This window comes from Molothrus aeneus, chromosome 14 (genome assembly GCF_037042795.1).
Source record: "Molothrus aeneus isolate 106 chromosome 14, BPBGC_Maene_1.0, whole genome shotgun sequence".
NCBI classification, from domain to species: Eukaryota; Metazoa; Chordata; class Aves; order Passeriformes; family Icteridae; genus Molothrus; species Molothrus aeneus.
This window is the reverse complement of record NC_089659.1, coordinates 14,448,538-14,474,766: the sequence shown is the minus strand read 5'-3', so window position 1 is coordinate 14,474,766 and position 26,229 is coordinate 14,448,538. Positions and strand designations below refer to the sequence as shown.

The following is a 26,229-nucleotide window of genomic DNA, read 5'->3' as shown; positions in this document are numbered from 1 at the left end:
GTCCTGCTGGGAAAAGTCTCCCCCCTTCCCGACCCCTTCCCGGGAGGGGAGCCTCTGACCTCAAATTCCCTCCCTGCAGGCGGGCACACACAGCTGTGGTGACACGAGTGCCACTCTGGGCGCCCGGTGCCCGCAGCTCCGTCTCTCTCGGCCCCAAAGCGGGCAGTGGGTCCCCAGGAGCGGGCAGCTCAAGCCCTGCCCACCACCCCAAACATATTTCAGGGGCTTTGTGCCATCCTGCACCGCTGGCAGTGCCTTTTCCCAGCGTTCTGCCCATGCCTCATCCCGGGGAGGATGTGCAGGGAGCGGGTGGAGGCAGGCGCGCCGCGGGGCTGTCCCCGCCGTGCCGAGCCCCCGTGGCCGCTGCCTGGCCCCGGTAGCGGGGCTGGAGGAGGAGCGAGGAGGCCGCTCTGGGGCCGGGGAGAGCGGGGCGCTCAGGAGGAGGAAGAGCGCGGCCTCCGCGGTGCCGAGCGAGCAGCACCGAGCGGGGGGAGCGGCCCGTGGGACGGGCACCGAGGGCATCGCGGGGGGCACTGCGGGACCCCGGGGCCGGTGTGACCACCGGGGGAGCCCAGCGGCATCACAGCCCCGCTCCCGCTCTGCTGAACCCCGAAAACTCAGCTCGCTGCACGCAGCCCCCACAGGAGCCGCGGGAGCCCCGCACGGCGTCTGAGAGGGACGGTGAGTGTGTCGGGTGGGATCGGAGCCCTGGGTGCCACCAGCACGGCCTGTCCTCACGCGCACCATGGCAGGATGGTGGCCCAGGGCCGCTTTTCCTGTGACCTGCCCCCCGGAGAGATGCGCTCGCTGACTGCCCCCGTGCTCCCTGCAGGCTGGAACCCCCGTGATGAGGATCATCCGGACCCCCAGCCTCCCCCAGCTGCCCCCCGGCTACTCCTGCCACCCTGCCCTGTCGCAGGGCACCCTGTCCCCATGAGCATCACCTCGGTGGCCCCCTGTCACCCTCCGGGACCTGCAGCCAGCACCACGCTCGGGTACCGGGAACTCAGTGTCCCCACGCCACCTCCTCCTTCGCCCGCCCCAGCAGCCCCCGTGAGTGCCAGCGGCCCCTGCTGAGCTGGATGTGGAGCCGGGACGGGGACAGGGCTCGGCAGGATGGCGGCAGCGCGCTGGTACCACCGCGACATCAGCCAGGTGGTGGCCGAGGAGCTGCTGGCCAAGGCTGGGCGGGACGGCTCCTTCCTGGTGCGGGACAGCGAGTCGGTGAAGGGGGCATATGCCCTGTGCCTCCTGTGAGTCCCTGCCCCGCCTCTGCCTGCGGCTTCTGTGCCTCTGTCCCTTGCCTGCCTCCCTCTGTTCCTCTCCCTGCTCCAGGCACCGCCAAAACCTCACGGAAGAGCTGCAGGGATGTGGGTGGGGTGGGCGGGGTGGCAGCTCCCTGGCACCGGGGTTTTGGGTGATCCCCGGGTTGGGAGCAGGATGAGAGTTGGGCCCACAGCCGTGCCCAGCACCATGGCTGCTGAATGGGTAACCCCAAATCCGGGGCACACTGAGCTGCTCTGGGCTGCCTGCTGGCCTGTGAGCATCTCCCGTGCCAGGGATTTGGGGCTACAGCCCCCAAGATGGGGTCTCTTGCAATCCCCACACCTGGAACCAGGTGTGCAGCCCCTGAGAGCACTGCTGCCTGCGCCCTTCCTGCTCTGCACCCTTCCTGCTCTGCACCCTTCCTGCCTGCTGTCACATGTCTGTGCGGGCAGGTTTGGCAGGATGCACTCCCTTTCCTTCACTGCCCTGGCTCTTTGTGTGGGACAAACTGCAAATTTGGGCTCTGGGGGTGTGGGGCACGAGCCGGAGTCCAGGCTGATAGCAAGGGCAGGGACGGGCACGGGCCCCACAGGCAGCATGGCAAAGGCTCTGTGGGTAGCCCAGTGAGTGCTGGGGGAGTCACGGCTGTCCTGGGCTCTTTGGGACCAGGGGGACACTGCACATCCTCCCACAGACTCCGAGCTGGGGGCGATGATTTATTTCTAGAAATGCTGGCTCAGCTCCTCTCGCTGCAGAGGGGACGGGGTGTTTGTCTCAGGGCTGGGCCCCCAGCACTGCCAAGGGCAGCAGAACGGGGCCCTCACCTGCTCTCTCCAGGTTCCAGAGGCACGTCTACACCTACCGCATCCTCCCCGATGAGGAGGGGCTGCTCTCCGTGCAGGTGGGTGCATCCCCCTGCCTGGGCGGTGCCTGGGAGCCGGGTGTGGGCAGGATGCAGCTGTGCAGGGCCCGGGCTGCTCGTCCCCCTCCCCGGCGAGGTGGCATCAGCCTGTGGTTTGTTTTCTGCACGAGCTGCAGGATGCGGGCGCTTTGCAGCCGCTCCAGCTCGGGAGGAGCTGCCTCTGCACAGCATCCCGACACTGTCCCTTCCTGCCACACGCCCTGTCACAGCCTGGCCACACAGAGCCAGCCCCATGGTGCCTGTCCCCACGCGGGGTCTGTCCTGCCCTCGCTTCCATGTGCCCTCAGGGTTTCTCCTGGTACCCAGCTCTCTGCAGCTGCTCTTCCTGCCCCCTAAACAGAGCATCCTGTGTGCCCGCAGGGAGCACCCCTGCCTGCTGAAGGAGGCTGATGTCTCCATGCTCCTCCCTCCATGGGTCCGGTGTCCAGCTGGCCCTTCCAACTCACCACGGGCACATTTTGAGGGACAGACCCACCACACCCAGCCGGCTGGGGCTGCCCTGGCAGAGGAGGGGATGTGATGGTGCTTCCCCCTTCTCTGCCTCCCCAGACCATCCAGGGCATCCAAGCCAAGTGTTTCCGCAGCCTCCCCGAGCTGATCGGTGCCTACCAGCACCCCAACAACGGGCTGGTGACCCCCCTGCTGCACGCCGTGCCCCGGCCGCGGCCCGAGGAGGACTCGGGTGAGCCGGGGAGGGGCCGGGGGCTGTGCCGGGCTGGCAGCGGGAGGGGAGGGTCCCGCTGAGCTGCTGACTCTGCCCGCAGACGGGGAGGACGCCCGAGGCTGGGGGCACACGGTGCCGTGTCCCGGCGCTGCCCCCTCCAGCCGGACCCACATCCCGCAGCAGCTGCACCAGAGGCTGCAGGAGCAGGTCCACAGCAGGTAACGCAGCCCTGCCCGCCCCGGGAGATGGGATGGTCGTGGCCAGGCGGGATCTTCATGTCCACCCCTCTCCCAGCCCGGCCAGTGACTTCATGGGATTCATGGCCGAGTACCTGACCCACCACGTGCAGGACCTGGAGGCTCTGTGCCACGGGCACCCGCAGCTGCGGCACCTCAGCACCGCGCTCGCCACCGCCTGCCGGGCATTGCACAGGTCAGCGCAGCCTGGGAACGGCGGGGCTGGAGCGGGGCCACCACTCGGGGCCACCCCCCTGGCCCCCGTCCCCTTTCGGGGGCTGAGTGTCGCGTCAAGGCACGGGAAACGCCCACACCGCCCCTTCTCTCCTCCCCTGCAGTGAGATCGACTTCACGCTGGCGGGTCTGGAGACCCTGGCCAGGGTGTTCGACCCCCCTGTGTCCCCCCGCAGCCCGGCCAGGGAGCAGGTGAGTGTCCCCACAGCCCCCAGGGACCTCCACACGTTGTGGAGCAGCCCAGACCCACAGTGAGGAATCCACCACTCCAGGGCCACCGTGCTGCTCCAAAATTATCCATCCTCCCCTTCAGGGCTTCCTGAGCAGCGACCCAGACCTGGAGCTGCTCCTCAACAAGATCTCCACTGTCAACCACCTCCTCTCTTCGCTGGAGAAGAAGGTGCCTGACCCCAGTCATGGTGCAGGGGGAGGAAGAGCTTCCCCTCCCCTAAATTAACCCCTCTGCCACCCCAAACTCTGGTGGCAGCATGGGGCTCCCAGTTGTCCCAGTGCCCCCAGCACAGTGCCTGTCCCTCTGGCAGGTGCTGAAGTCACTGCAGGAGACAGTGACAAGGCACAACCTGGCCCTGCCCAGCGTGGCCGTGGCCCCCCTGCCAGCTGCCAGGCCCCTGGCTGTGCAGAACTTCGAGGTGAGCCTGGGGACACAGAGGGACCCCAGTGTCACTGCTGGGTAGGGCAGGTGTGGGGACAACTCCAGAGCCGCATCCCCATGTGCAGGTGAAGGTGGGCAAGTCGCAGCGTGCGGCCCTGACAGTGGACGTGGAGTCAGGGACAGTGACCGTCACCAAGCGGGGCAGCGGCTCCCCGGAGGAGGTGATCCCACAGGATAAAAGTAAGGGGCTGCTGCTGGCTGCCCCTGGCATTCTTTGGGGCTGTAGGGTTCCCTGCCATAGACCTGATGCCACGGGGATGGGTCACACGCCCTGTCACACCTCCTGTGGTGGGCAGTGGGGGCCACCATGTCCCCCTGACCCCCATCATTCAGTCCTGCAGCTGATCAAGTACCAGAGTGTGCAGCGCAAGGTGAGGCTGGTGTGTGTCCGTGAGAACCAGAAGAGCCTGAGCAGGGATTTCATCTTCCCCAATGCCCGGGTGAGCAGCACCAGTCATGCCCACAGAGTGTTCTGGGGGAATATGGGGCCCTTGGGAATGTGGGAAGCAGCAAATCAGTGGTCTCAGGACTGTGACCACCTCTGCAAGCTGGCTCCTACACCTGGGGGTGATGCCCACCTGATCTGGGGTGCTGTGCCCCCCATGTCTCTAAGACACGCTCACCATCCTGCAGAAGCGAGAGGCTTTTTGCCAGCTGCTGCAGCTGATGAAGATCCAGCATTCCAACCTGGACGAGCCTGAGATCATCTCGGTGTATGTCGGGACATGGAACATGGGTAAGGGGCCAGGAGAAGGTGGCCTTGTCTTGGGAGGTTGCTGTGATGCTTTGTGAGCCTGGCTGGGTTTTGGGAGGTGTCTTAGGTCTGAGCTGGTCAGTTTGAGGAGGGGGCTGGAGAAGAACCAATCTGGCTGCCATGGGCTTTGTCTGTCCTGTGGTGATCCACTCACTTGGAGGGTGCTGGGGAGACAGAGAAACAGGGATATCATGAGGGTTTTGGGCTGTAAATCCCAGCAGCAGCCTGGGATGCACACAGCTGATCCACGGGGCTGTGCTGGACAGCAGCTCAGGGTGCTGGCACGTCCCCTCTGTGTGACACGTGTCCCTGCCTGCAGGAAGCACGCCCCCACCCCGCTCCCTGGCCTCCTGGCTGACCTCGAGGGGCTTGGGGCGCACGCAGGATGAGACCACAGCCTGCATCCCCCACGACATCTACGTGATCGGCACCCAGGAGAACTCCCTGGGCGACCGCGAGTGGGTCGAGTTTCTCTGCGCCTCCCTCAAGACCCTCATGGCCATCGACTACAGAGTGGTAACAGCAGGCACAGCCAGCCCTGGCAGCCCTGGGGGGCTGGGTACCAGCAGCCATCACCCCACAGCTCCCACCCCAACCCCAGGTCCTCCCCCCCTGCCCAAATCAGCCCCATGAACATCCTGTGCTCCACAATCCCCATGAGCGCTGTCCCCAGGGGTCAGGGTCATGCTGACCTTACCTGTGTGTCCAACCCCATCCTCCTGGCTGTGGGGCAGGATGGGGGCCAGGCAGACTGACCCCCTGCCCCACCACAGGTGGCCCTGCAGTGCCTGTGGAGCATCAAGATCGTGGTGCTGGTGAAGCCGGAGCACCAGCGGCGCATCAGCCACGTCCACACCTCCAGCGTGAAAACCGGGATTGCCAACACCCTGGGTAGGGAGGGGATGGGCTGGGAGATGACCCCGAGGCAGGGACAGCCTGAGGGCCAGCACAGGATCCCTGGACTCTCCCAGAGCTCAGTGGTGGCACATCCCTGCAGGGAACAAGGGAGCTGTGGGCGTCTCCTTCCTTTTCAATGGGACCTCATTTGGCTTTGTCAATTGCCACCTGGCCTCCGGCAGCGAGAAGACCCATAGGTGATGCAGGGATGGGGAGGGTGGGGCTGCCACGGGGCAGATGGGTTCTCAGGGGGCTGGAGTGTCCCCGGGGTGGCTCATGCTGTGTTGCTGTCCCCCTGCAGGCGTAACCAGAACTACAGTGACATCCTGCACTCCCTGGCCCTGGGGGACAAACGTCTGGGGGGCTTCGACCTCACCCTGCGCTTCACCCACCTCTTCTGGTTCGGGGACCTCAACTACCGCCTGGACATGGACGTGCAGGTGGGACCTTGCACCGCCAGCCTGGGGACAGCAGGGGGAGAGGAGCCTGGGGGGTCACTGTCCCTTCCCTGGCACAGGACATCCTCAGCCACATCGTCAAGAAGGAGTTTCAAGCCCTCCTGGCTGTTGACCAGCTCAACTTGGAGCGGGAGAAGAACAAGGTGTTCCTGCAGTTCAGTGAGTGTGGGGACAAGGGCACTGCTCCTCCCACTGAGACAGTGCCACCAGAGTCCCCACAGCCCCCCCCCATGTCACCCCCAGCTCTCAAGGTCACCTCTCCTAGCACAGCCCTGCACGAGGTGCTGAGAGCCTGGGGGACCTTGGTGTGCACTGGGCCAGGGGTGTGAGCCTGCTGTGGGGACCATGACATCCCATGGGGACAGGCAGGGACCGTGGCCCCCATGCCACCTGTGTCTCCTGATTGCAGGTGAGGGTGACATCTCCTTCCCTCCCACGTACCGGTACGAGCGGGGCACCCGGGATACCTACGTGTGGCAGAAGTCCAAGCCCACAGGGGTGAGTTGCAGAGGCCCCCCTGAAGCAGGACAGCTCTGGGCACAGGGACAGCAGGGTGCTGAGGGGGCTGCGCGGTGATGCTCGGTCCCCACAGTTCCATCAGCCCATTCCCTACCAAAACAGGGTCTGGGCAGGATGGAACTCACTTTTTGGGGTGCTCTTCTGGGCAGGGGGACCCAGACCTGAGAGGCTGCTGGACCAGCTGCTGTCTCTATTTGTAGATGAGGATCAATGTCCCCTCATGGTGTGACCGCATCCTGTGGAAGTCACACCCAGAGACCCACGTGGTCTGTAACTCCTACGGTGAGTGAGACCCTGGGGACACAACAGCCAGGGGTGGCCAGTGCTGCCCCAGACCCAGGGCTCCGGGACCCTCCCCAAGCTGTCCCTCCTGCCATCCAGGCTGCACTGATGACATCGTGACCAGTGACCACTCACCTGTCTTTGCCACCTTTGAGGTGGGAGTGACGTCTCAGTTTGTGCCCAAGGAGGGTAAGGGCTGGGGTCTGTCACCCCTCAGGCCAGGTTTGGGGTGAGCCCTGGCACACACTGACCTGCCAGGACCTGCCTGCAGCTCCTGGCTCTGGCCCCGAGGCGCTGGCCTGCATTGAGTGGGAGAGCATTGAGGTGATCCTGAAAACCACGAGCCGCAGCAAGTGCTACATCGAGTTCCACTCCCACTGCCTGGAGGGTGAGGGGTGCCTGGGGTGCTGGGCGTGGCTGTGGGGGTGACCTGGCCTGGCTGGAGCTGTGTGCCCCTCTGTCCCCTCCAGAGGTGCAGCGGAGCGGGGAGAACACCTTCCAGAACTGTGACATCCCTGGGTTCCTCAAGCTGGGCTGGTCCTCCAAGCATCTGCCTGTGGTGCGCAGCCCTGGAGCATCCTCATCCCCATCCCTGCCTCTGGCTCTGTGCCTTGAGCCCCAAGGGGAGCTGCAGCTGTCACCACCACCCAGGACAGAGCCTCCCTGTGCCCCCCACCCCTTGTCAGCCCCCCCAAGCCTCCCCTCTCTGTGCACAGCTGAACCCCATCCTGCCCGACCTGGAGTACCTGGGGGACCAGCACCTGCTCCTCAGCATCAAGGGAGTGGAGAGCTGCGAGTCCTACGGTACGTGGGGATGGTGACACTGGGGCCACCATGGTGGCAGGGGGGTGCCAAGCACAGCTCCCCAGGTTACAGCCTGCTGGGTGTGAGGTTGGTAGCTGGAGCTTGGCAGGAGGGACCCTGGCATCCACCCTGCTCCGGGTGCTGCTGCTCACGGGGGGCTCCCGCTGTGCCCGCAGGCGAGTGCTGCCTGGCCCTGAGGTCAGCGATCGGCAGCACGGCCCAGCAGTTCGAGACGTTCCTGTTTCACCGCGGCGAGGAGACGGGCTCCGTGCGCGGCTGGATGCGGGTCCGGGTCCCCCGGGGCCGGAGCGGCACCCGCGAGCGGCTCTACGGTAACGGCGGCCGCTCGCCGCCCCCTCCCGGTGCCCTGGGACATCCTGGGCCACCTTTCCCTCTGGCCCCGAGCCGTGGGGTGAGGCCAGACCTCGCTGCCTTTGCAGAGTGGATCAGCTTTGAGGAGGAGGATGCTGAGCCGGCGGCAGAGCCCCCGACGTGCCCCAAGCCAGCCCCGCAGCGCCTCAGGTACCCCGGGCGGGCTCGGCCGTGCCGCAGCCCCAGACTGGGGGGATGCTGAGCCCTTTCCCTCCGTGCGCTTCGCAGGAGCCGCCCCCGCAGCCTCCCGGAGCCGGCCACCGGCTACACCAACCCTGCCTACTTCATCTTCGAGGGGGTGCCCAACGCGTGGCTCCCGGCCCCCGGAGAAGCCCCCAGGAAGCAGGGAGAGGGCCCGGCCGGGGGCCAGCGCTGCCGGAGCCCCGCTGGACCGCGGGTCCCGTTACCCGCAGAGGAGGAGCAGTGGTGCGGCCGGCCCCGCTGTGGGCCACTGATGCCTGGGCATCCCCTGAGCCCCCCCAGAGCTGGCCACCACAAGAGACCCAAATCAGCCGTCCTGACGAGGGACGCGCTGGGGCTGGGCGACTGCTCGCTGTATGCGGCCACTCACCTGAGCCAACCTGACCAGGTGTCCCCGCAGGGCAGGGGGGACAGGCAGGAGCTCCCACGGCGCCAGACCCAGCCCGTCCTGGAGCCGCCACCGCGGCCCTGCCGGGCGGCGCCGAGGCCGCTCGGGAAGCGGGGAGCGCTCGGTGCCTTGGAGCTGGAGGCTCAGCCTGCTCCTCCCGCCGACCCGCAGCCTGCCAGGATGTAGCGACACCTGTGCCCTGCGCACCCCCGTGCCCTCGGAGCTGCTCCCTCCTGCCCAGCCCTGCTCAGTGCTCCCGGAGGAACTTCCCTCCAGCACAGCTTCCCAGGCCGCTGCGCCGCTTCCCTTTGCTCTCACTCTCCAGAATAAAGCGTCAGGGACTGGGTGTGTGTTTGCTCACCTGCTTCTGCGAAAAGGCAGGGAGAAAAAATGCCGAGCAAGGTGGAGAAAGCACCAAGGCATTGCCCCACAGCTCTCTGCATTCCCATGGGAATCCTGCAGATCCCAGCCCTCGCGGCTGTCCTTGCCCATGGCAAAGCTGACGGGTGTCACAGCCCTTGACCCGCCCGCTCTGCTCGGCACAGGGAGAGGGGCACTCCCCAAACACACGGGGATCTGGCCGTGTCCTGGCTGCGCCACACGCGCGGTGGCTCCGCTTCGGGGACACGATGCCCGGGCTGGCCTCAAGGTGGCAGTGGCCACCTTTGTCCCCAGGATCGCCCCTCAGGGCTGGGGGCCAGCGAGCAGCGCTGCGGGCACTGCGGGACCCCGGGGGCAGCGGGGCTGTCCTGGGGCGGGCGAGGGGCCCCAGGGATGGGGACTGTGACCCAAGTGGCTGAGGGACTGTGGTCTCCATTAGAGACGGGCTGTGGTCACCGTGGGCAGAGGGACACAGCCCGTGGGTGAGGGACTATGGACCTTGTGGTTGAGTGACCACGGTCCCCATGGGCAGAGGGATGTGGTCACCACGGGCGGGGGGACACGGTGCCCATGGATGAGGGGCTATGCCCTCGTGGTTGAGGAGCCTTCCCCTTTCCTGGAAAAAGGGCTGTGACAGCATGGGAGAGGCCACCATGCCCCATGTCCGGGGGCTGCAGGTGGCCCAAAGCCTGCGAGGGCAGCAGAGGGATGGGAGCGCAGTGGGGCTGAGCCCTGCGGCAGCTCCTGCCTCCGCCTCTGCCCGCCTCCAGCCCTGCCTTCCCTGGGCACTTTGCTCCCGGCCGCGGGAAGCGGGAGCGGGCACACTCAGCACGGCAGGGCCAGAGCCGCCCGCAGCCCCCGGGCATGGCCCCGTCCCGAGAGGGGAACAGGCTGTCCCCGTGGGGGCCCCACTCCTGAGAGCCGCCCCGGTCTGCAGGTGAGCCGGGACAGCCCCTGTTTGGTGACAGCCGGGAGGGACAGCCCTGCCCTGTCACGAGGTCACAGCTGGGCTCTGGGGCAAGGGACAGAGATGGGATCTGCAGGGCTGGGTGGGTGCAGGGTGGGGGTCAGCCACTTCTCACCAGCCCTCCACCACCCCCAAAGCCCTCTGTGCCTCCTCCTCTCTAACATGCCACCTCTTTCCTCTGTCACTGAAGGCCTTCATCCGCCCCAGCGTGTCCCCCTCCTCTCCTTCATCCTCCTCTCCATCCCCCAAATCTGTCTCATCATGGGTTGAAGCTGCCCTGGAGGTGCTCTGGCTCAGCCTGACACCGTGGGCTCCTGCCTGCTCCCAGCGAGGTGGGGACAGGGCCAGCCCAGCAAGGCTGGAAGGGAACCCTCACCCCCACCCTGCCAGGGTCACCTCAGGCCAGGGGATGGGGTGGACAGTGAGGGAAACGCCCGACCCTGCTGGTGTCCCCGGGGAGGTGTCCCGGCAGAGCGTGCCTTGGCTGCTCTTCCAGGCGAGGGGAAGGATTGGAATTAGGTCACATCCCCTTGTGCCGGGGCTTTGGCTGCACCAACCACGTGGCGATCAGGGACAAGGGTCCTTCTGAAGGATGTTTTGCATAATTTCTCCTTGTTTTGCAATTTTCAAGGGCTTAGCCGAGGAGAAAAGCCCTGCTTTTCCCATGCTCCAGCAGCAGCCGGTCCAAGCTCACCCATCCCTTGGCAGCTGCTCCAAAATCTGCTTTCACATCCCCTCTCTGAGCTCCTGCTGCTGCTCCATGGTCCCCAGCACCACCATTCCCATCCTGTCCCACCAGCAGGACTTTGGCTCCAGGGCAGATTCTGCTCTGGTGTTGTCCCACTCCTCCATTTTACTGGAGCCTTTCCAACACCTCCATGAATCCCCAGGGCTGGGGGAGCCCTCAGATCCCACCAGAACTGGTGCTGCCAGTGGGGCCAAAGGACAGTTCTGGCTGGGAACATCTGCCAGACCAGGAGCCAGGGAAAAGCTGCCAATTCTGTGGCCAAGGGCATCGTGTGCCCTCAACGTGTGTCACATGGCTGGCCCCTGCCCCTTCCCACTGCCCCACGGCTATTGCTGCCTTTTCCAGGACCCCCCCTTGCTGCTTCCTGGGGAAAACCACTGCAAAGACACCATCCCTGGGGGATGTGCCTGCCATGGATAAGGAGTTCTGCAGCGTTCCTTGTACATCCACAAAATGGGCAGAACAAGAGCATCACCTCTTCCTGCAACACCTTCCATCTCCCAGCTCCACATCCTTCCTCTGCGGTGCCTTCCATCTCCTCCTCCAACAATCAGTCCCAACCTCAATCTCTCCTCAAAATCCCACAGCCAAGGATAGTTTGGCTAGGAATGTCAGCAAGAAATAGGATTGGGGCTGGTGGTGATGTATCCTCAGGCTAGACCAATGTGATTCATTAATTTCAATCACTGATTTTGGTCGTGACTAAGATAAGGAAGCAAGAAATTTGTTAAGAAATAACTTGCCAAATGTCATCTTCTGCATTTCTATATTTCAGTGGTTATCCTCAAAGGAATGTGCTTGGGAATGGTTAAATCCCACTGCTGACTGTGCTCAGGCTGTGTCAGCTGCCAGAGGCTGGGTGCCTGTGCTCTCCTCTGAGCAGTCCAGCAGTCCACAGCTGCTCAGGATTTTTCCTCATGCATTTTTCACACTTTATTATTAACTTTTATGTACTGTCTTCTCCATATCTTAATTGGTTGGTGACCTGTGTCACGAACACTGATCCTGCAGCAGCTCTGCCTTGGTCAGGCTCAAAGCTTTGTGCTCCTTTGCACTCAGAGGTTGGAAGAGGAAACAAAATCTCCTGGTCCCTCATGTCCTCAGCAGCCTGGGGACATGTGGCTGCCAGGCCAGGACCACCACTGGCACCTTGCTGGCAAGCTCAGGTTTTCCTACCACCTGTTTTCCCTCCTAGTTCTGAGAAAACAAACCAAGTTCTCCCCACTGTTAATGTTTGATCAGGACCTGCCTGTTGCTCTCTGAACTCATCCCTGCAATAAAGGCGGGAGCTGTAGCGGGCCAGGAGCCGCTGGGTGTTGGATGTGGGCCCGGAGCTCAGCCCGCAACTCAAACAGAGCCCCGGGAGCAGGGCTGGAGGGGCCCCCGCTGTCCCATCTGCCTGCTGAGTCATTTATGGGCATCTCTGTCAACCCCAGGTATCTCCCCAGGCAGGGCGTGGCAGGGATGATCCCACAGAGACACCCCAAAGATATTCCTGCTGGGAGAAGCCTGCACATCCTCAGGGCAAAGGGAAACAGGAGGGGGATGATGAGGGAGCCAAGGGATGAAGGAGCCTGAGAAGATGTGTCCTTCCACCTTGCAGCACCAGCTCCAGTTAAGTGCATCCCTGAGCCCTGAGTCCTCCTCTGTCCTGGTGCCCATCACCTCCTGGGTGAGCTCTGGACAAAAGGAATTGGAGATACTCGCACGTCTCCTCCATCAAACATGGTTTTGGCTACACCCTGATCTCTGCCAGCAGCACAGCACTCCTGCTCCCAGGTTACTCATCCAAGCATCCATCCTCTGCTGAAGGTGTCGTTTCAGCAGGGATGGTGGAGGGTGTGGAGGGGTCAAGTCCCAGGCAGCCCTCACTGATCCTTTGCTGGACACCATGGAGGTGGCAGACCCTTCCTTTTCCCTCGAGAAGAGAGCTCTGAACTTTGACAGCTTATCCTCCTTCCAACTTCCCAGGAATCCACAGATCCCAGCCTCTGATCCCAGCACAGCCAGGAGGGTCCTGCCTGCCTTGTGAGCTTGCTCTGCCTTCAGCTGGGACTTGGCTCCGGCAGCTCCTCTCCACAGGGCTCAGCTCATCCTTCCCTACGGACAAACCCAGCAGCCAGCGGCTCCTCGCTGTCCAGGGACACTCTCTTCCAAAGGCTCCTTTAACAGCCCCCCCAGGATTTCTCCGGGCCACAACATTCCCCCAGACCAGCCTTTCTTCTCCTCCCGCCTTTCTTCTCCCAAGGAGCCCTCCGGGAGCAGCGGCATTGTCAGGATGGTGCCAATTAGGCTGAGGCAGCTTCCAAGAGGCAGCGCCGGCCCCGGCCGGGGGCTACTGGTGCTCATCAGGGTCTCATTGTTCGGCGGGGCCGTGGGGCTGTGCCCAGGGGGCCGGCGCGGGGCTCCGTCCCCGGCCCGCTCCCGGCTCCGCGTAGCACGGCAGTCCCTGCGTCAACGCAAAGGGGTAATTAACGGGTGATTAATGGTTGATTAATGAGTGTCAGTGAAGGGCCTGCGGAGGGGAGGCTTTGCCGAGTCCGTTCCCCCCGCGCGAGCTGAGAAAAACCAGAGAACCATCAAAGTGGCCGGAGCTCCTGGAGGGGGAGAAAATCTGGTGGCTTTGGCTCCTTTCTACACTTTGTGCCTGACAATGGTCGGGATCAGTGACTAGCGTGCTTTTATGAACTGCTCCCTAGGTCTGGCTGGCACACCATGGCCACTCCGGTGAGGATGTTCCCAGTTTCCCTGTGGACACCGACGCCGGCTCCCTGGCCAGGGGAGAACAGCACAGCAGCACCCGAGGCTAAGTGTGTCTTCAACGAGGAGTTCAAGTTCATCCTGCTGCCCGTCTCCTACAGCATCGTCTTCGTGGTGGGGCTGCCCCTCAACTCCTGGGCCCTGTGGATGTTCATCTCCAGGATGAGGCCCTGGAATGCCACCACCACCTACATGGTCAACCTGGCCCTCTCGGACACACTCTATGTCCTGTCCCTGCCCACCCTGGTCTATTATTACGCCGACCGCAACAATTGGCCCTTCGGGACAGGGCTGTGCAAGATCGTGCGCTTCCTCTTCTACGCCAACCTCTACAGCAGCATCCTCTTCCTCACCTGCATCAGCGTGCACCGCTACATGGGCATCTGCCACCCCATCCGCTCCCTCAAGTGGGTGAAGACCAAGCACGCCCGCATCATCTGTGTGGCAGCCTGGCTCGTGGTCATCATCTGCCTCATCCCCAACCTCATCTTCGTCACCACCAGCTCCAAGGGCAACACCACCCTGTGCCACGACACCACCAAGCCTGAGGAGTTCGACCACTATGTGCACTACAGCTCCTCCATCATGGCCCTGCTCTTCGGGGTGCCCTTCCTGGTCATCGTGCTGTGCTACTGCCTGATGGCCAAGCGGCTCTGCAAGCCCAGCTTCTCCAGCCCCGGCCTCCGCATGCCCTCCTATAAGAGGCGCTCAATCAAGATGATCATCGTGGTGCTGGCCGTCTTCGCCATCTGCTTCGTGCCCTTCCACATCACCCGCACCCTCTACTACACCTCCCGCTACTTCCAGGCCGACTGCAGGACCCTCAACATCATCAACTTCAGCTACAAGATCACGCGGCCGCTGGCCAGCATCAACAGCTGCCTGGACCCCATCCTGTACTTCATGGCTGGGGACAAGTACCGGGGCCGGCTGCGCCGCGGGGCCGCCCAGCGCCTCCGGCCCGTGCCCACGCTGGACCTGGCCCTGGTGTCACCCTTTGCAGACAGCCTCACGGACGGCAGCCACGTGGCCAGTGTCACCCGAGGGACCGGGACTGCACGGAGTGGAGGCGGGTGCTGAGGGGGTTCCATAGCCTCAGCCCTGGACTCCAGGAGCTGCAGCACCTCAGGGCTCCATGTGGGGATTCCCAAGTGCCCAGCTCTGAGTTGTCCCTGCCCAGCCCTGCAGGGCTGAGGGCTAGAAGCCACAGGTTGGTCCCAGCCCTGCCCTGTGACACTATGGGAGGAAGGTGCTGGTGCTGGTCAGGGCAGGAGAGCCACCAGGCACTCATGGGAATGGAAGGACACTGAGGAGGCTCTTTTGGGGCAGCAGGATGGTGTTCCATCCCTGAACTCCTGGGGACACATGGGCCTGACAAGTCACTACAGAGAATGGATACTGGTGCCTCCCTGGGCAGGCACAGCTCTCCCAGGTGACTCAGTGGTGACATGCAGGGACCAGACTGAACCTGGGGACAGAGCCCATGCTGGGCGGGTTCTCAGACATGTCCCTGTCACACTGCTGGCCATGGCAGAGGGGGAGGGACATGGCCTGGGGCACTTGCTGTCCATGAGCCCCAATAAAGCCCCTTCCCCTCTCTACACTCAGGCCTGTTTCTCCCCGCAGCATAAGGAAGAGGGACAAGACAATCATCCTCACCCCAGAGAAATCCACTGGGGCAGGTCTGGGGGGATGAGCCGGAGCTCCCCTGGTGACAGGAAGGTTCTTGGGAATTTCCCTTTATGGGTGTTTGCTCCTCAAATGTTTACCCAGTCCTTTTGTTTGACCAAGTGCCTGCGCAGAGCAGTATGCTGAGATTGGTATCAGTGCTGTTGACTCTCCCATGCCAGCCTGGCAGGAATGGGACAGGGACAGGCCTGTCCCCACTCCAAGAGCCCCAGGAGTCCCTGCAAGTCCCTGTCCCCATCAGTCCCTGTGAGTCCTTCCAGCACATGCCTAAGAAAGGGGTGCCCAGAGTGTCACTGGGGTGTCACACCCAGCCACCACACCAGTCTCACACAGCCATGTCCCACAAGAGCCGCCCAGGCAAAGGAGATGGCCCCAGGGATGGCCCATCCAAGCCCCACATCCCTGTCCCGCCCAGAGAGACCCTCACTCACCACTGAGCCAAGAGCAGAGAGAGCAGGAGTTGTCCCTCCTGAGCCCAGTTAAACCAGTAAGAGCTGCCCCTCACCTTCTATTATATCCAATGTGGCTCAGATGCATCTGGGAGATGCTTGGCTGCACCTGAGTGGTGCAAGGGCCCTGCCAAACACTGCCCCAGCTGCAGGTGGGACTGCTAGGGAGGGGACACACTGGGTGGCAAGGGTACCCAGATGGGCTGTGCAGGGGTACAGCCACCATGCTGCCAATCCCAACCTGTGGAACACACACAGACAGGCACTGGGAGGTTCAAAATCTGTATTGAGTATGGAGATAGCAGGAAAGGCTCATCTGGGGCCTCATGGTCCTGGCTCAGGACACACCCACAGGTCCCCAAGTCCAGGAGTGTCCCCCTTCCATCTCAGGGTGGGCTGTTCCCCCAGGCTGTTCCCACTGGTCATCAGGATGCCACCCCAAAACTCCCATGGCAATCCCTCCTCCCATGACACCCCTCCCTCAGCTTGTGATGACCTGGTTATCCCAGGGGGACCGTGCCCACGGCTGGCCCCAGCCCCACTCCAGCCCCTTGCAGGGAACAGCTGTGTCACCCACAGCCCCCCCAAACTCCCTGCAAGGGGGAGCCTTTCCCAATCCTCCCCTCGCTTCCCCCTCTCCTCCCGCCTCCCCCTCAGGCTAGAGGACCAGCAGGCCAGAGTGGGGACTGTCCCCTGCATGTCCCCCATGCCAGGCTGGCTGAAATTCCCCCTGCAAGAGCCCTCATGAGCCAGGACGGGGCCGGTGCTGGTGGCGCTCAGAGGATGTGCAGCTCGTCTGACTCGGACAGCCCATACTTGGTCTTGTTCTCGTTGAAGAGCTTGAGCAGGGCACGGATGTAGAGCTCGTGGTACCGGTCCACCAGCTCCCGGCTCGGGTTCTCCACCTTGGGCACCGCCAGCGGCTCCCCCACTGCCGGCAGGGGACAGCATCAGCCTGGTGGCCGCACGCCCGGCTCGCTGGGGACACAGCCCAGGAGGTGGCTCCCTCTGCAGTGTCCCCTCTCCCCCCAGCCCCGCTGCTCACCCACGGTGGTGATGGGTCTGGCGTAGGGCAGGAAGCCGCGGGAGCGGCAGGAGGTGAGGCCGCGGCCGTAGAACAGGCAGGGAGCGAAGCCCATCATCTTCTGGAAGCGCCGCTGGATGCTCCTCATCCAGCTGCCCTCCTCAAAGACCACCTGGCGGAAGAGGTCGTTCTCGCCAAAGGAGAAGGAGGGGACGAGGAAAGCCCTGAGGAGGGAGGGGACATGGTGGGTGGTGACGGGGCGCTGGGCACCGCCGGGACCCGCGGGGGTGGCAGTGCCGGTGCCCCAGCCGCGACCCACCCGTGGCGCAGGGCCATGCGGACGAAGCCCTTGCGGTTCTTGAGGATGAGCGTGGTGACGCCGGGCCGGCAGGACAGCGACTCGGCCGCGCCGCCGATGACGATGGCCACCGCGTTGCCGGTGCCTTTCTGGGACAGCAGGTAGCCGATGGCGCGGCGGGTCACCGGGAACAGCCCTGCGGCGGGACGGGACACCGGGGCTGTGGCACTGCAGCGCCCGGCCACCCGACAGGGACCGCCGAGGGTCCCCCCGAGCGACGGCACCCGGTGGGACCGGGGCAAGGACGGTACAAGGGCTCCCTCTGCTGCGGGCAGGGGCTGGGAAAGGTGCGGGCAGGGAGCGGTGAGGGCAGCGTGGGGCAGTCAGGGCGGAGGGAACACACAGGGTGTGGGCAAGCAGCGGGCAAGGCGGAGGAGCGGTCCCGACAGGGTGTAGGCAAGGTGCGGGCAGGGTGCGAGCAGGGTGAAGGTACAGCTCAGGCAGGGTGTGGGCAAGGTGCGGGCAAGCTGCGAGGTGAAGCTGCCGCTCAGGCACAACGCAAGCAGAGCAGCATCCCTGCCCTGCCTCTTTCCAGGAGCGCCATCCCTCCCGTGTTTCAGGAGGGATCAGGAGCCGGGCAGGGCAGGCACCGCTCACCGCCACTCATCAGGTACTCCCGGAACAAGGGCAGGCGGAAGTTTCCGGCCAGCGTGGTGAGGAAGGAGCGGATGCCCGGGAACAGCTCCTCGAAGCCCGTGGAGCCCGTGATGAAGTTGCAGAAGGCGCCGACGCAGAGGATGCCGTGGGGGTGCGAGCCGATGATGTAGTTGTGGCTGGGGGACAGGTCGTGTGTCTTCACCAGCTGCGGGGACAAAAGGAGTCACGGGAACGTGACGGTGGCACCTCCTTTTGGGTGGTCCCACCTCGTCCCAGCGCCGTACCTTCACCGGGAAATAATCCCGAAAGTGCTTCCACACGGTCCATCGCCGCAGGCACGACAGCCTCCTGCCACCTGCAAAGCCGGGAGGGACCCCAGGAGATGTCGCCCAGCCCAGCCCAGCCCAGCTGGATCCAAGGGAAGCGCTCCCCGCGGACCCGCTGCATCCCTCTTCCCACCGTGGTGCAGATGATGGAGGAGTGGAGGGAAGGGGAACGTGGTGCTTTCCAAATTCTGGGAGGCACCTGGAGAAAGGGGGATCCCACTCCCATCCTGCTGCAAAGCTGGAGGAAGCAGGCACGCGGCCAGCACACCTTTCTCAGGCGTGTCCCAGTCGAAGATGATCCAGGCCAGGTAGAGCACGGGGATGAGCCAGAGGCTGGTGAACAGCAGGTAGATGAGGAGCAGGAGGCTGACGATTCCTGCGGGAGCCGGGCAGGGGGTGAGCGGCTGTGTGGCCCCCCGGGACCCCCCGCAGCCCCCTACTCACTCACCCAGCAGCAGGAAGCTGAGCACCCACTGCAGCACGGCCAGCAGCTGCAGCACGGAGCCGATGTCGCGCTGCGAGGGCCAGGGCACGGCCAGCAGCGTCCTCAGGGCGGTTTGGATGCTGGCCCGGCTGCCTGCGGAGAGGGGGACACGGCCCCCGCCCAAAACAGCACGGCTCGTACGCGGGCGGGGCCACCGGGCTGCCGCGGGAGGTGGGATGGGGAGGATGAGCAGCTGGGGGAGGAGGGATGGGATGTGGCGGGTGGAATGGAGGAGCATCCTCAGGAAGCTCTGGACCATGCCAGAAGGTGGCCCTGGGCAATCAGGGCTGTCCCCAGAGTGGGGAGCACTGGGCACCCCCAAAACCAAAAGTTCAGTGCGCCAGCGGGGCTGAGAGCAGCAGCACATCCTGCTCCATGCCCAGCACCCAAGGGCCAGGACCATTCCGTGATGTGCTCGGGCCCACAGGGGATTTGGGGATTTCTCAGCTGGCACAGCAGGGAGGCACCACCCCCGGCAAGTGCCAAGGCCAGCAGCAAGGCCAAGCCAGGGTGGCTGGAGGTGGCCATCCCTGTTCTGTCCCCACAGTGGCAGTGCAGCCTCTCCACTCCCCCTGCCACCCCTTCCCTCCAGCCGATCTTGGTGAACCATTAACCTCCCCGGGCTGGGAGCCAGGATCCAAACTCCAAGCCTGGCCCCATCCCTGCTCCCTAAAACGGGCCTGAGGTGCCAGCCCTGCCAGCACAGTGCTCCTGGCCAAAGGTCCCAGGACAAGACCACCCCAGAGAGCCACCCCAGCCTCACAAAAGCCTTGTATTCTTGGGAAAACAACCCCAAATCTGCATGTAGGCCAGAGAGACTATCAGAGGGGCACAGGAGCAGCCCTGTCCCTGCGGTTCCCCAAGCCAGGGACCCCTGGGTCAGAGGAGAGCCACTGACCCCTGGTTCAGGAAGCTGGCAGAGGTTCAGTTCTTCCCAACTCAATCCAAAACAGAAATGGGACAAGTGAAATAAATTAAACACTGGAGCCATCTCTGGCCCATGGGGGAATTTTTCAGTGGGAAATTTTTGTCCTTTTCTCCCATGCAGCACGCTGGGCTCTGGGTGATCCCTTCCACTGGCCACACATCCCCAAAATCCCAGCCACCTGCAGAACCCAGTGTCTTTTTCCCAGGGAAGACACAGAGCTCTTCCCAGCAAACTTGTACCCACCAAACAGTTACTTTTTAATTTTCCTAGCTCCTATTCCAAAAACCCCATGAATGTCCACACCACAGACACAGAGAACCCCACAGGACTGTGCTGTCAGCCCCATCCACAGTGACAGAAGCCTCTGCAAACCCAACATTTGGAATTTGCAGGAGCATCTTGTGTGTAACACTCCCAAAGCCATCCAAAATTTCATCCCTGTAGAGCAACAGCGCATTTTCCTGCTGAGTTATTCTCTATTTGCTCCCAACACCCCTTTTCTCCTCAGCACTCCAAAGCAAGCAGACAACAGTAACAACCACCAGCTCCTCGCAGTACTGGAGAACCAGGAGCCATCCCAACCTTTTTGGGAATCTCTTACCACTGAGGTTCTGGGAGCAGGCTGCTATGATGGTTTTCATGGTGGCAGGAGCTCTGTGGTGCCGTGGGTGGAAAGGTGAGTTTGGCAATCAGAGGGCGCCGGGCTGTGTGTCCAGAGGCTTTAACCAGGTGACCCGAGGGACTCCGGCCCTGCTGAGGGGAGGGGACCTGCTCCAGCTGGGATTAGGGCATGGAGAGCAACTGCTGGTGCCTGGAAGGGTCACACAGAGGGTGAGGCACTGTGGCAGTGCTGGGAGGTTGCTGCTCCTTGGAAAGTCCCGGCTGCCGGTGCTGGCGGGAGCTGAATTCCTCTGGGAATGCCACATCCCCCTGGGAATGGTACCGTCCATGTTGGGGGAATGTCACAAACACTGCCATGTGACAGCCCCAGAGCCACCCAAAAATATCACCCTGAAGCTCCACAGCCACTAGACCATTGCTGCTGCTCCCAGCCCCGGGATGGGCACTCTGCCTCCTGCCCAAGGAGCCTGGAGTGCTGTCCGGAGAGGTTTGAGGGGAAAAATGACAAGAAAGAGAAATAGGAGCAGCAGGGGGTCAGCACCGAGGTGGGGCTTCAGGCCAACAGCGAGAACCCACAGGGAATAAATCCCTGAAGCTGTCCAGGGGTGCTCCTAGGAAGTGCTGGCTAACATCAGTGTAGGAGAGGGATAAACACACCCACAGGATCATGGTGGAAAAGTAAGAAATGTTTCCTGGGAGATTTGGAACACACAAACCCCTCCTGTGAATTGTAGGGACTCAGTACCTGGCAGAAAGGACCACAGTGCCTGCAGGCTTTCCTGGGTGTGGATCAGTGCTGAGGACAGGGATTGCTGCATGGAAAACATCTCAACTCCAGCTGTGCCCAAATCCTGCTAACAGGAAGGAAAAACACCAAATTTCTACAGAATCCCCCTATCCCAGGGTAAGGAAGCACCATGGAGGTGGCACTGCTCCAGGTGACACAAAGTGCCAGCCATACTTCGCTTTTCCATCCCAGTATTTTACCAGGTTTGGAACAAGTCCACCCACAGCTACCAGCCCACACTGGGCACTTCCAGAGCTTCCAGCTGTGATTCCTCACCTTCCTGCACAAACCTGCTCTGTGCCAGCTCAGTCCTCTTCTCCCTCATTCAGGAATGGTGCCAGAGGGATTCCATTTTCCCCTTTTTAAGGATTATGCTAGTGGGTTTCAAAGCACACTGACTTTGTCTTGGAATATGGCACCATTTGTCCCAGTTCTGTCCCTTGTGGGCTCCATGAGAGCATCTGGGGCTCACCCCGTGGAAAAGCTCGGGATGAAGAGCAAGAAAATTTCACAGCAAGAACCAGACAGCACAAAGAGAGTTTATTTTGCTTAAAATAGAGAGGAAAAAAAAATAAATATATCCACCCACAATACAAAGAGCAGTTTCCAAATCCATGGAGCTCCCCTTGGAGGCTGCCTCCGCCTGGGAGGGCAGAGGGAGCCTGACCCTCATGGAGCTGCCCCTCAGAGCTCTGGGGCACCCCCCAACACCACCAGTGCCCCCAGTCTGACATGGAATGCACACCAAAGCAAGGGGTCACGTGTCCTCCTGCCATCCTGTGCCCTGTCCATCCAGGGAATTCCCAGATGCTCCACCTATGTACACTGTATTCCCTTCTCCCTCTCCAGGTTGCTCTCCCAGGATCTCCAGGCCCTGCTGGCAGACAGAGCATCAGCCCATGTTGTGCCTGTTGCCGTAGCCCCGGGGGTGTGTGTCCTTCCAGTCGTCCCAGTCCCGAGCTTTCTGAAGAGCTTCCTCATCATCCTCCTCCTCCTCTGTCTCCTTCTGCTGCTTCTGCATCTCCTCATCGCTTGTACCTGCTGGAGGGGAGGGACAGTGAGGAGATCCAGGTTCTCAAAAGGCCTGCTGGGAGCTGGGCTTGCCAGACAGCAGGAGTGAGAACCTTGGAATGGGCTGGGTTGGAAGGGAACTCAGAGCCCATCCAGTGCCACCAGGAACACCTTCCACTATCCCAGGCTGTTCCAAGCCCTGTCCAACCTGGCCTTGGACAGGCCAAGCACAGTCTAGCCCAGCTGTTTTCCTAATAAAGCTTGGATTCTTCCACAGTCAGGGGTGTTCCATACCCTGCACACATCCTTGTTCACCCATCCTCTCTCAAGAGGCTTCCCAAACCCCCTGTTCCCATCTCTGTTCCATACCTGGAACCCTCTGTGGGGTGGACACAATTCCCTGCTTCCGGCGTTGCTCGTACCAATCATCCACAGTCATGGTGGGCAGCCCAGGATAGCCAGCTCCAAATACCCTGCAGTGGGACAAAACCAGGCAGTGAAATCCCCTGGAATGAGCAGGAACACAGGCAAGAGGCACAGGGCTATTCCATGATCCAATCTGTGCTAAGGATGGAAGGATGTCACAAAGCAGGGGTGACCCAATTGTGGCCTGAGGGAAAGATGGAGAGGGCCTGGAGTGACAGGACACAGGGAATGGCTTCCCACTGCCAGAGGGCAGGGATGGATGGGATACTGGGATGAATTCCTGGCTGTGAGGGTGGGCAGGCCCTGGCACAGGCTGCCCAGAGCAGTTGTGGCTGCCCCTGGGTCCCTGGAAGTGTCCAAGGCCAGGTTGGACAGGGCTTGGAACAACCTGCATTAGGGGAAAGAGACCCCAGGACACCCCTGGGAAGTGAAGCAGATACATGGAAAGCTCAGCATAAATCATGTGCCCAGCATGACAGGAAATCTGGTTTCTCCCCCATTCTGTGCTTTAGGTGCTGAAATTCCTGCACGGATTTCAGGGAGCCACAAACTCAAGTGCAGACATGAAGGCACCACGTGGATTTCTGCACTTGATGGAATATTTTAGGCTTGACACGAGAGCAGTGCCCCAAAGTGTGTTTGGATCATCCCCATCCATACCTGGCCTGAGCAGCATCCCGGGTGAGGATGAAGGGTTTCACCGGAGTTCTGGCTGGCCGGGGAGGCCCACGGGGACCTGCTGGAGCCTGGGGATGCAAACAACTGTCACCAGGGAATGGAGGGGATCACAATTCCCCCTCTGCTTCCCATCCTAAAATTATTAAAGGTCTTATAGAGGAGAAACACCTCAGCTGTCAGAGCAATACCCCAGGATGGAGAATCCAGACCTGAATTTGGTTTAGATCAGGAATTCCAACTGTGCCTGCACAGGAATCACTTCCTGTGCCTCTGTGCCACCTGCTGGGGTCAAAGCAGAGCAGGAAATGTTGTTTATTGTTGCAGTGAAACATTCTGAGCCCATCATTCCATGGACACCTTGGAGGAGCTGAGTCCTGCAGTGCCAAAAAATGACCCCCCAAACCAGCCCTGCCAGGAAGCTGTGCCAGCACATCTGGAGCTGCTGTTCCCAGCAGACATCTCAGGTCACAGAAACCCTGGACACAATGCTCTGCACAGGGATTGCAGGTCTGTGGGAATGTTCTGTCATTCCAAATGGGCTGATAATACCTGGACAGGCTGCAGACCAGGAATGGAGGCTTGACAGAAACCACAAGGTTCTTATTTCAATTTCCAAATCCAATTGTTCTTCAGAATTAAGGATCTGCAGAAAAGCCTTTGCACAGCCTAGTTCAGCTCTGATATTCCAAGCTACAGCATTCTACAGGCTGGGATTGTGGGGGAAGTGTGACAGCAGAGCCCAACCCAAACCTCAGAATTTAAAATGAAGGAAACCCCATCAGCTCATGCTGTGATCGAGCTCAATTACAACTGGGAAGTCACTGAATAAAACTCTGCCACTGAATTCCTCTGGGATTCATCCCCTCATGCCCTGGATCCCAGGAGAGCTCCCTCACCTGCCTGGCTGCATCCCTGCTCTTCAGGATCACCAGCTCCTGGTCGATGCTCTCAATCTCCTCCAGGCTGTTGCCGATCCATTTCTGGATCTGGAGGATGTAAAATTCCCGGATCTGATCCTCATCCGCTGTCCCGCTCTCCACAGAGCTGCTCATGGCGGCCAATTTGTTCTCCAGCTCCTTCTTCTGCTTGTATCTGCCTCAAACACAGCAAAATCAGACCATGGAATTATTCTTCTCCAGCACAGACCAGCCCTGGGGTCTTTACCACCCTTTCTAAAAGGATCAACCAAATTTCATGGAAGTTGTGCTGGTTCCTGTTGGAATTTCAGCCTCTCCTGTCCGTTAAAAGCAGCTGTAAAATTACATTTGATTCAGAGAGGTCTCAATGATTTTATTCTTCTCCTAAATATTGAGGAATCCTTGGAAATTGAAGCTTTCCTGGTAAAATTAAGCAAGACTGGGAACATCAGTCTCCTGGAGAAAGCAGGACTGAGAAAATCAATGGGACAGCTGGTTTGGGCTGATTCCATATCACACAAACAGAATAAAATGCTTTTCCAAGGCATTTTTTAAAATATGATTTTGGCTTTTTGGACTTTTTGACCTATTCAGTAATTAATTATCAAAGGGAAGAATGCCCTATATAATAAACTTCCAGAGTAAATTAATTTTTACTTTTTCAGGAATTAGTTATTAAAGGGGGAACTAATAAATCCTTGTGTTTTCCTTCCCTCAATTATTGTCACCTGAAGAATGAACAAAAAGGGCCAAGAAACCTTTGGGAGATGAGAGGGTAAGGCGCATAAAAGAATAATTCTAAAATAGAAACCCTTCAAACTTAGTATATAAATAATTTTTTATGCTCTTCTACACAATTTAAGTAAGTCCAGCCCAGTTTGGACCTTCCAGTGCTGCCACAATGGGCAACTCTGTGGCCAAAATCCCAACCAAAGCACCAATCACGTTTCTTTCAAGCTCTAATGAACCCACTGGTAAGAAACTTCCAGTTTGGAAGTCTTTGTGCTGCCAGCAGTGATTAAAGAACTAATTGTAAGATTAATTATGAAAGATTGAAGAGCTAATTTCAAGTTTTTGAGCAGTTTTTCCTCAGGGACCAGAAACTGGAGTCACCAATGCCCCATCCCATTAAACAGTGAGCTGCATCTTTTAAAATGAGCATTTTATGATCAAATTATTCCAATGCTCAGGGAAGCTCTTTTCTGTACAACCCTGCACTGCCTCAGGCTCCTGCTCCTCCCAGAGTGATTCCCAAAGCCCTTCCAACCGCACGGAGCCCACCTTTCAATTTTGGCTGATCTGCTCATGGCCATGGCCACCAGGTTGGTCTGGCTGGGGTCCCGGGGGGCTGGGGAGCTCCTGGCTTCCTCCTCGCTGGAGGTGCCGGGGGGCAGCTGGAAAGAGCCCAGCCCATAGTTCCTGCAGAGCTTCAGGAAGTGCAGGAAGTGCTCCCGGGCACTCTCCAGGTGCTCCCTTCTCCTGCTCAGGTCCACCTGCTTCAGCGTCAGGGCTCCCAGCAGCGCCGGCAGCAGCATGAACTTCAGGTCGGCTGAGGCGATCTCCTCCAGCTCCTCGTTCTCACTGCCAGGGAGAGAGCAGAGAACAGGAATGGAAGTGGGAAAGGGGCTGGAGTCATCCTCGGAGAGGCGGCTGAGGGAGCTGGGGGGGCTCAGCCTGGAGAAAAGGAGGCTCAGGAGGGACCTTGTGGCTCTGCACAACTCCTGACAGGAGGGGACAGCCGGGGGAGACTCTGCTTCCAGGAACAGGGACAGGATGAGAGGAAAAGGCCTCAAGCTGAGCCAGGGGAGGGTCAGGTTGGACATCGGCAGGAATTTCTCCATGGAAAAGGTGGCCGGGCCTTGGCAGGGGCTGCCCAGAGAGGTTTGGAGTCCCCATTCCTGGAGGTGTCCAAGGAACGCCCAGACGCGGCACTCAGTGCTCTGGGCTGGGTGACAAGGTGGGGATCAGGCACAGGTTAGACTCAATGGTCTTGGAGATCTTGTCCAGCCTCAGTGATTCTGGGATTCTGTCCCGCTCCACCTCTGCCCTGCCCGGGGACCCTCCCCATCCCCTCAGACGCGTCCCCTGAGCTCACCTGAACAGCTCCAGCTGCGTCACCATGGCCGCCGCCCGCTGCAGCGCGTCCAACCCCTGCCGCACCTTGTCCTGCACGGCCGGGGCTCCCGAGGAGGGCTCGGTGCTGGCCTCCAGCTCTTCCCACAGCCGCCGTCCCAACGCCAGCAGCTCCGCCAGCCGGGGGCCGCCCGCGCCCGCCTCCGCCATCATGGGCCGGGAACGGCGCCGCCGCCACTTCCGGCGCGGTCTGGCGCGACCGTACCCGCCCCGGCCGCCATCTTGGGGAGGTCACTGCCATAGGAACAACGCGGGGCGACATCTTGGGGAGGTCA

General features: G+C 61.2%; 4 protein-coding genes across 5 annotated transcripts; 2 read left to right on the top strand and 2 right to left on the bottom strand.

Annotated features, from left to right (window-relative positions):
* Positions 1-1,116: 1,116 nt before the first annotated feature.
* Positions 1,117-8,856, top strand: LOC136562604 (phosphatidylinositol 3,4,5-trisphosphate 5-phosphatase 2-like). Its single transcript, XM_066559527.1, has 25 exons — positions 1,117-1,253; positions 2,104-2,167; positions 2,738-2,870; positions 2,953-3,070; positions 3,147-3,284; positions 3,427-3,514; positions 3,636-3,722; positions 3,865-3,972; positions 4,061-4,175; positions 4,329-4,435; positions 4,629-4,731; positions 5,069-5,265; positions 5,523-5,640; positions 5,747-5,843; positions 5,948-6,086; positions 6,164-6,263; positions 6,514-6,602; positions 6,824-6,905; positions 7,005-7,094; positions 7,177-7,293; positions 7,376-7,464; positions 7,622-7,709; positions 7,886-8,041; positions 8,150-8,231; positions 8,310-8,856. The coding sequence occupies exons 1-25, from the start codon at positions 1,117-1,119 to the stop codon at positions 8,854-8,856; spliced, it is 3,189 nt and encodes a 1,062-aa protein (XP_066415624.1).
* Positions 8,857-13,481: 4,625 nt separating this feature from the next.
* On the top strand, positions 13,482-14,606 carry P2RY4 (pyrimidinergic receptor P2Y4). Its single transcript, XM_066559580.1, has one exon. It carries the CDS (start codon positions 13,482-13,484, stop codon positions 14,604-14,606), a length of 1,125 nt encoding a protein of 374 aa, XP_066415677.1.
* A 1,719-nt stretch (positions 14,607-16,325) lies between these two features.
* On the bottom strand, positions 16,326-20,095 carry LOC136562639 (diacylglycerol O-acyltransferase 2-like). Its single transcript, XM_066559581.1, has 8 exons — positions 19,983-20,095; positions 18,418-18,546; positions 18,238-18,345; positions 17,928-17,998; positions 17,644-17,848; positions 17,008-17,182; positions 16,710-16,912; positions 16,326-16,595 (listed from the first exon to the last, which is right to left on the bottom strand). The coding sequence occupies exons 1-8, from the start codon at positions 20,020-20,022 to the stop codon at positions 16,441-16,443; spliced, it is 1,086 nt and encodes a 361-aa protein (XP_066415678.1). The 5' UTR covers positions 20,023-20,095; the 3' UTR covers positions 16,326-16,440.
* Positions 20,096-21,307: 1,212 nt separating this feature from the next.
* Positions 21,308-26,110, bottom strand: IGBP1 (immunoglobulin binding protein 1). Of its 2 annotated transcripts, none has more exons than XM_066559584.1 (6): positions 25,917-26,110; positions 25,103-25,402; positions 23,801-23,996; positions 22,887-22,972; positions 22,170-22,273; positions 21,308-21,830 (listed from the first exon to the last, which is right to left on the bottom strand). In XM_066559584.1, exons 1-6 carry the CDS (start codon positions 26,105-26,107, stop codon positions 21,682-21,684), a joined length of 1,026 nt encoding a protein of 341 aa, XP_066415681.1. In that variant the 5' UTR covers positions 26,108-26,110; the 3' UTR covers positions 21,308-21,681. The 2 variants fall into 2 exon arrangements, with proteins under 2 accessions (XP_066415681.1, XP_066415680.1); XM_066559583.1 differs by having other exon boundaries at positions 21,308-21,827; positions 25,917-26,109.
* Between the last annotated feature and the right edge of the window lie 119 nt (positions 26,111-26,229).

Excerpts from the sequence above, each read along its gene's own strand:
- LOC136562604 (XM_066559527.1), top strand. The coding sequence starts at position 1,117 with ATGGCGGCAGCGCGCTGGTACCACCGCGACATCAGCCAGGTGGTGGCC. Across the intron at positions 1,254-2,103 it reads GCATATGCCCTGTGCCTCCT|GTTCCAGAGGCACGTCTACA; the intron begins GTGAGTCCCTGC and ends TGCTCTCTCCAG. Across the intron at positions 5,641-5,746 it reads CGGGATTGCCAACACCCTGG|GGAACAAGGGAGCTGTGGGC; the intron begins GTAGGGAGGGGA and ends ACATCCCTGCAG.
- P2RY4 (XM_066559580.1), top strand. The coding sequence starts at position 13,482 with ATGGCCACTCCGGTGAGGATGTTCCCAGTTTCCCTGTGGACACCGACG.
- LOC136562639 (XM_066559581.1), bottom strand. The coding sequence starts at position 20,022 with ATGAAAACCATCATAGCAGCCTGCTCCCAGAACCTCAGTG. Across the intron at positions 17,999-18,237 it reads CTGGGACACGCCTGAGAAAG|GTGGCAGGAGGCTGTCGTGC; the intron begins GTGTGCTGGCCG and ends CCGGCTTTGCAG. Across the intron at positions 17,183-17,643 it reads GGAGTACCTGATGAGTGGCG|GGCTGTTCCCGGTGACCCGC; the intron begins GTGAGCGGTGCC and ends GTCCCGCCGCAG.
- IGBP1 (XM_066559584.1), bottom strand. The coding sequence starts at position 26,107 with ATGATGGCGGAGGCGGGCGCGGGCGGCCCCCGGCTGGCGGAGCTGCTG. Across the intron at positions 22,973-23,800 it reads GCAGGGATGCAGCCAGGCAG|GCTCCAGCAGGTCCCCGTGG; the intron begins GTGAGGGAGCTC and ends TTGCATCCCCAG. Across the intron at positions 22,274-22,886 it reads CGGGATGCTGCTCAGGCCAG|GGTATTTGGAGCTGGCTATC; the intron begins GTATGGATGGGG and ends GTCCCACTGCAG.